This window comes from Charadrius vociferus, unplaced genomic scaffold, assembly GCF_000708025.1.
Source record: "Charadrius vociferus isolate BGI_N301 unplaced genomic scaffold, ASM70802v2 scaffold82, whole genome shotgun sequence".
Lineage (NCBI taxonomy): Eukaryota > Metazoa > Chordata > Aves > Charadriiformes > Charadriidae > Charadrius > Charadrius vociferus.
The window spans coordinates 1,516,637-1,524,866 of NW_009647401.1; the positions used below are offsets into that span (position 1 = coordinate 1,516,637).

Here is an 8,230-nt window from a genome sequence, read left to right on the forward strand (position 1 = left end):
AAGAGGATGGCTGGTGTAGCAGGAGAGTTGGCCCAACGTGTGGCAGAAGCAAAAATGACTGGATGCAGAAGCTGCACTTGAGCGGTGGCCTGCTGGAAAGGATCTAGTTATGTAGTGTGGCCTCACCCACAAAGTGAAGATGTGCCTGGTTGCAGTGACAGTTCCCAAATAGACATGAGGGACATGGTAGGTGAAAGGAAGACTCACACCTGGTTGCACAGACAGGTAAAGACCTACTGTCACCTGCCAAAAAGTCATAGGACTATATATTTTTGAAACTACTTGATCAGAAGGTTAAAAAAATAGTAGGAGAAGTATCACGTGGCTGGAAAGAGTTTTACAGTAAAAAACGTGAGAAGTTGAAAGATAAATGGATAAGGGGGAAAGAAAGACAAAATTTTGGTGCATACAGTAGTGAGGTTAACAACTGTCTAAACTTAATCCAGACAGGCAGCTGGGCTAAATTACTGAGGAATGACTGAAGGATTTGTATATTGACATAATAAGCTTACACAAACAAAAGCAGGATTTGAGTTCATGGTGCAAGGCAGCAGATCCTTGAATATACTATAAAAATTGTTGAATTAACAATTCTAGTCATGAAAGTTATGTTGCTGAGAAAATATTTTTATGGATATAGTCCTATATTAATCATAAAGAGCAAGTGAAGCTGCTGCTTAATAAGAGCCGTACAAAGATTTGCCATAATCTACTCATGGGCATAAAATGAAATCAGTAATTTGCCTAAATTTACAGTAGGGACAATGATGTTGAGACAGCACGGCTGATAGGAATAAGATTGTAGAAATAGAAATTGTCATTTGGGAGATGGAGCTAAACTGAAAGTCCTACCTATACAGCCTGAGGAAACTGGACAATCTCTACACCCCCTTGGAAGAATTGGCATATAGAAGTACAAATCCAGGAGCAAGAACTTTAAGAAAGATTCATGTGGTATTGTATGTCCGAAGAGCAGGAAAGGTTGTACCTATATTAAAGAAGAAAAAATGGGATAAGGACACAAAAATATTTGTTTCTCTTACATCAGCAGTAGATGAGACATTATAATACCTATAGAGGAAAGAATATTTGAAAACATGGAGCTAAATGGAAAAAGGGATAAAGCGCAGCTTACGTGAATCAAAGGTAGAATGTGTCAGACTAACTTAATATCTTCTTTTATGATATAAGTGATGTTTTACCAAGGTTCAGAAATACATTTCCCCCCTTTGTAAAATCAAAGCATAGAATGAAAGTTTTTAATAGCACTTTACAAAATAAGAATGTAATGGAGAATTGCAAATCTCGTAGAGGAACACCTGAAGGAGAAATTAGTGACAAGTGTTGCTAAGGGAAGTTTACAGCTAAATGGAGGATATGTTCAGAGTTCTTCGATTATCATTCCTGAGAACAACTGCATTTAGCTTTTTCATTAACAACCTTGCCACAAAAAATAGCAGAGAGATCTTGCTGATGAGGTTATGCATAGCTGCTAATGACATACAGCTGGGAGGCACTGTCAATACAGAAAGACATAGCTAGCTTGGGCAGACCTGAAGACTGAAATAACAATCATGTTAAGCACAGGGAATAGAAGGGGGTGGAGAGGACAAAACTGGAGTGTAGACCTGGAAGTGGGTCCAAGTAATTTATATTTATCTTACAATTATCACTGATACTGCCCTGGTCTCTTCATTTTCCCGAAACACCGAGGCTAACAGTCTTTGATAAATCTCACATACAATTCTTCGGCAACATTTTGCCTTCTTTTTCTTCTTTTCCTTTATCCTTCTCATTCATCCCCCTGGCACACCAGTGAACTACTGTTGCCTGTTTCTGACATCCTGTGTGGACATAGAATCTTGAAAAAAAAATCTGTAAATATTAAAACCCACCATTTTTTATCAAAACCCCCCCAACTTGTTGAGCTGAATTCCTCATCACTGCAAGTTCATGCTCTCAGTGCTCTGCTACTGAAAGATACAGGCTTGAGCTGCTAGCATGCCTGTCCAGTCAGCTAAAGAGGATAATTAGGATAATCTGTATGCACATGGTTCATGATCTTCCCTTCTTCTTGAGTAAAAAGTATAAGAAAATTTGATTTTGTTTTTAAAGAATATAATGAGATTTAGTTCTAATCTGACAGAAATTACACTGTTGTTATTCAGCTGACTTGTCAGAGAGTAAGTGTTCTGCAGGGTAGGGTTTGGGAGCTTCTGGAACAGTTCAAGTCGTTGGACTTGATCATGGTAATTTCATGTCATACACTTAAAGCAGTCTTCCTGACTCACTGCATAACTACTTACCACATAATGTACATGTACATTACGCTGTGAGGATTCAGGTTGTTTCTCCATGTCACGTGCTTAAAGGAAAATATGCCTTACGTGCTATCACAAATAATTGCGAAATGTCTTGCGTGTTTGTTACAGCACAGATGCTTGAAAGCCCTGCTAATCAGATACAACAGCGTTTGCATGCTTAGCTTCACAGTAAGGCCATGTTTGTATGCATCATTAAACTAGAAGGGATTCTGTATCACACAACCCAATTAGGTGAGACAGTTACTAGCACATTTAATTTGTGCTATTCTACTCATTAAGCAGATCTCCTACACTAGCAGCCCTGCATCTCTTGAAAATGATGCATCAGCTATGCATGTGTTTATGTCCGTATGTGCATGTATATTTATATCTCCATAAAAATATCACTGTGATGTCCTACTTTCAGACAGTTCCATACGTTCCCAGAATACATTTACAGTGAGGAATAAATCAAACTGTAAAACACAATCAAATTACTATGCACTGCATCAAGTATTGACTGAGAAATTCAACTGCTATGGGAACAGTAGTTTATGAAGCAAAACAACAGTAATTGTTCTGCTTCTCTGAGCAAAATTCTGCATGCTTTACTCCTATATATTTTTTTCATCTCAGTGGGAATTCTTGTGTGAAAAAGATTGAGAAGTATTTGGTGAATTATTTCATTTGATTCAGGCAGATTAGCAGATCCTTCCAGCGTGACTTCCTGTGGCTATGAAGATGGAGACCTCCTGTGCATATCTGTAAGAAGCTGGTGGTCCTGTAAGTATATGCTATTACACTGTTCTTCTCCAAAATATGATTAGTATCCTAGAAGGCAATTTAGAATCTTTCTTTCCTGTAGACTTCTATTTTACAAAGTAATTTCAGTGCTACATAATTCTCCATCAAAAACTTGCAGCAAGACACCTAAGTGTGAGTGAGTGAATGAAAGTTAATTGACTTGGATAACTTATTTGGGGACGGACAAAAATGTAAATTTGCGGTCTTAAAAATGTTTACACTGCAAAAATGCATGTAAAAACGTGTGGGAAACGCCATGATGGGTATTTATATTTGTAGGAATTTGTAGAAATTACAGATTACTCCAATTACTCCAGAGCAGATCTGTTCAGTTTAAATTCTAATACTTCAAACTAAAACTTAGTGTGAGAATGTCAAGCAGAAGCAGGAATCTTTGTGGTCCTTGCATCATGCTCGGTAATACAAATCTGACAGGATTTTTATGTCTTCGGTTGTACCTCCACAACTCCACTGTGGTCAGAAGGCTACAGAGAATGAAATAAAGGGTGAATTTGTGCCCATGATATCCAAATAACTTCATTATCTTGTTACACTGACATTTATCCAGCAAGCTTTCAAGTAATAAGCTAAAACTTAGTTAATATTTTGACCTGGTGTACATGAGCTATGAGGCAATTTCTGTTCACTTTAATATTGGCTTTGGACTTCTAGTAGGCTGAAATTCTGTTAAATTTTTTTTCATTATTCCAGTAAGTAGCAACAAACTGAAGACAATGACAGAGAGAGACAGAGAAGTGTGAAGACCTGAATTTCCAGTGTCAATGCCCCTGACGTTTTCAGTGTTTTCCTAAATATCTCAGTATTTCCTCAATAGTTTATCCTCAATACATGTCCAGATAATTCAATCTTCGCAAAGATGGAGACATCCAAAATTCCTGGATACTTTTGATAATTCAGGCCATTCATACGTTGCTGTGTTGAACAGGAGGGATCAAGTTAGTACATGGTTGCAAGGCTTGTAAAATTGTATAGCATAGGTGTAAGAGAAGAATGGGTTTTTCCATTCCACCTAATCAAATATGCATTGCAAGAAGCAGTGTGATCTCAATGAAGGCGGTCTCAAGTTTGGAACCACCTTTGCACTAGGAGGTGCAGAGAAAAAGCAAAGTGACAAACTCTACTGAAGGACCAGCTGTGAGCTAACTCAGAGATGTGCGCTTGTGGCATCACTCCTGGTAGATGTGGCAGAGCACCTTGTCCTCTCGTGAGACATAAGGGTAGGCCCACTGCCAGGATCATGGGAGAAATAATAGTGCATATACAGGATAGTATAACCAGGTTTTTACATAGAAAGAAAAAAACAAAACCAGTTATATCCACTTCTAGCTCAGAGCTTTGCAGTAGAGGAAAGGAAGGAATCCGATAGGCTATATGCAACTCAAGGGTATCCATTTATTGTTGCACAGAGCAGCCCAATGAAGAACACTTGTAGCATCAATAGAAAAAGCACTGATACTACAATACGCTCTGTCTCAAATGCAAGAACATGTGTAGCCTGTTTCCCTCTGGTATTTTTACAGCCACTGTCTACATGAAAACAGACTCCTCGAACAACAATGCATACCTAGATTTCCACGGAGTTCATCTTGCAAGGAAATTTTTTACTGACCCCATGAAAAAACATAAACAACCATTCAATATTCTCATTTAATTAATAAAAAAAAATTCCATAATTTGCCTACACAAATTGAATAACATATCCCAACCAGTTCAAATAGAATCCCCCAAACAATGTCTTCGTTTCCATTTTTCAGAAGCTGAATGAACAAATTATTTAAAAAAATATGATTTCCTTTTTCTCTGATATGAGACAAAGTCAGTATTTTTAGAGACTTAGTTTTTTTCTGAAACTGGAACTCTGACTCTTTTAGAAAGTTTATCTTCTGTTTTTAAGAAATGGAACTGACAGAGTGGGGGGAAGAAAGACAAGACCAACTTATAGATTACAATCACTACTTGTATCTAAAGGCAGTAAAATGATGGAATTATTTATTTATTTATTTATTTAAGGAGGTAAAAGGCCTTGTAACTCTTCCAGTTTAAATATTCTTTCCCCTCCTAGGGAAGAGAAAGCCTCATGTTCTTTTTTCCTGTAGCAATTCTCCCTCCATCACTCCTGTCCCTCTCTCCCTCAGCTCCCCTGCTGTCCTGTCTCAAGTCCCCCTTCCCACCAGACCTGCTGGCAGTCTGAAGCGAGCATCTCTGTCCCTTCTCTGCCACACGACCCTTTAGTTGTAGAGGCCCTTTGAATGAAGCTTCTGTCTGTGAGACAGCAATTAAATGTGTATATCTTCAAGTGAACAAAGGCATAAGCATAAAGTAAATTAAAAATGTAAATTTACAGTAAAACCAAAACTCACTGTGACATTTACTCCAACTTCAGTTTACCGTCTCTGTGGGTGGCTGGCACCAGCTGCTCCGTGGCAAAGTGTCCCATACACTGACAAGTAACAAGGGTCATTGCACAGCCCTGTGCAAGCAGGGGACCTTCCTGGCATAGAAACCACCACCTTTACTTTCTCAGTGTTTGCGTTCCCGCTCTTCACTTCCTTCTAAACACTGCACGTTTGCTTGATACCAATTTTGTTGCCACCATAAAATGCATGTAAACTCAGCCTTGATTTACCCTATTGCAGCAGGAACAAGCAAAAAGTTTTTCAGACTGCACAGAAATGTCTCTTACTGTTCTGAGGAGGTAAGTGGTTTGGGCTGGCCTTCAGGGCAGCCCTCGCTGGCATTAGTTGTCATATGAAACCAGGAGTGAGTTTAAACCAGAAACTTGCCTTTAATAGACCCCAAGGTGTATGAGACACTCCCTGCCTAAGAACTTCAGCCCTTTTTGCCTAGAATAATATTCAGTATAGTCCTTTCCTGCATTGTTTTCTGCCCTCTGAGTCACCCAAGCAGGTACAAATACGTAGTATGTGCAGGCCCACTTAAAAGAAGTTAAGTGCTTCCTGTTGTGAAATCCAGGTTTCATCACTTCTCATGAAAACAGTGAAGAAGAAGCAAGACCCAGCTTAGCAATGACTCCCAGTGCAACACTGTCTTCTCATCACTTAGGACTTTTTCTTGCTCTTCTTCATACATTTTCTTCTGCATTCCCAGCCAGGCCCACATACAGGAGGTGGAACAATGGTTTCCCATGAGTGGGACAGGGTTACATGGTAGGTGGTAAGGTTCTGATGATTTTGGTCCTCACTGCTGGGACTGTGTACAAAATACCTAGGCAGTCCGTGGCCCTGAGACCACGCACGAGCAAATGACTTCTCAGTGTGACGGCCTGGGAGTACCCACCCAAGAGGGAGAGCAGCTGGTCTCCAGGCTCTTCTTCACTGAAAGTTATTAAACTTCGTTTCTACAAAGAGGTCATGATTAAGAGGACAATTTAAGATCCTCCTTTCAAATGAGGAATATCAAATAGCCCTAGGGGCACTCTCACTGGAGATGTGGTCCAGCATAGGTGAGAACTTTACCTGGGATTCCTACATGCTGGTCTGAGTGCTCCAACTTCTGGGTCAGACCAAAGGAAGCCATCATCCTAAAATAAATCTAAACAAACAATCTGAGGTAATTTTCAAAAAAGTTTTCAGTGAGCGAAATCTTTTTTAAAAGCAAAATTATTATTTTCCAGTAAAATATCATTAGTATTTGCCTTTTCCGCTCTTATATGCCTAGGAGGCATAGAAGAGGGTTTTTTTTTTAAATGAAAACAATATTAATGGAATACCCCTTAGTCTTTCTGTGCTTAGTTTACAACTAATATTTGAGAGACTTTTGATGTCCTGTTTGTGACAACCTATAAAGATCTAACTTTTTGCAGTTGTTTGTCCTTTCCTGCAAAGTACAGCACTCTGCCAGCTCATGCAAGGCTAGTAAAGGACAATGTATACATGAATATTACAAATTGTATTTAAACCATACAGATATCAACATTAGGGGTTTTCAGTACATATGTCCAACTGCTGAACACAGTTGTATCGGCGGCAATTTGAAACGGTTGCATTTGGTATGGGGGAACGTTCATTTTTCTATGTGGGAATTTTTCATGTGCTTGTGATTAAAACCTCTTCCTTTTTAATTATTGCTGCAGGTATGAACTACTACCTGGCTGTCATACCCTTTCTGGGGGCCGTGGAGGCTGGCCTCTTTGGGCAGCTGCAGTACGAGATAGAAATATTGCCACCAGAGGAGCGAAGAGATGATTTCTGTTACAGTGTTACCGACTGCCGGTCTCACATTCCCAAGCTCATGGATAAGTGGAAGGCCTATTTTGAAGTAAATAATTTTACATCTTTTTTTTTTTTTTCTTCTTTTAATATTTTGTAGAACATTATGCCAGAATATTAATTTTAGAATTTAATTTTAAAAACTATCATTACTGTTATTTGTACAATTCAGAGAGCTTGGTTGGCTTTGAATAACAGCTTGATATAAAAGTAACAAGGAAAAAAAATATGCCATAAAAAGTATGTCATAAAGCGAGTCAGAGATAAGAAGGCCAGGATTTTTACAGGTTATGGATTTTTTTTCCTTCCTTTAAGATATTTCTACATTATTGGGAATTTGTCCCAGGAGACCGTTTTGATAACACTTATATTTGTATTCTTGCTATAATGCTTATGTTAGCAATGCAAAACAAGCATGTGAGATAGAACATTAACCTTGAGAAATGGCCTTGCATGGTTTTACATGGTTCATTTATTCCTTTGAACATCTAAAAAACTGTAAATGCTGAAACTTCATTCAAAAGGACACTTATTTATGCAAGTAGATATTCTCTTTCCTCCTCAGCTGTTCCCTAGTCTCAAAGATTACAGTATTTCTTACTTCATAGATTCAATAACTATTTTTATAGATAGACTTCTATGTTCAACATTTTTGTTGGTAGTCAAAGAATTGACAATGATCAGAAAATTTGCACCATAAGTCCCTCTTGGCACCTGTGAATGAAGGTAGAGGTTTTAGGAGCAAAACTGGATTTGTTTTCTTAAGATTATTTTTGCTAAGCAGTACGTTTCAGAAGTGATTTACCCCTCAAATAGTCATAATGATAACCATGAAGAATAATTTTCTTATTTTCTGAAAATCTCCAGCAAGTT

General features: G+C 38.4%; 1 protein-coding gene across 1 annotated transcript in view; it reads left to right on the forward strand.

The window, feature by feature from the left end:
* LOC104282083 (chromosome unknown open reading frame, human C6orf58) overlaps nucleotides 1-8,230 on the forward strand; it is a 13,812-nt gene that overhangs the window by 1,471 nt on the left and 4,111 nt on the right. Inside the window, exons 2-3 of the mRNA XM_009880153.1 lie at nucleotides 3,000-3,086; nucleotides 7,222-7,406. Coding sequence (XP_009878455.1) covers nucleotides 3,000-3,086; nucleotides 7,222-7,406 — 272 coding nt within the window. The remainder of the gene's footprint in view (nucleotides 1-2,999; nucleotides 3,087-7,221; nucleotides 7,407-8,230) is intronic.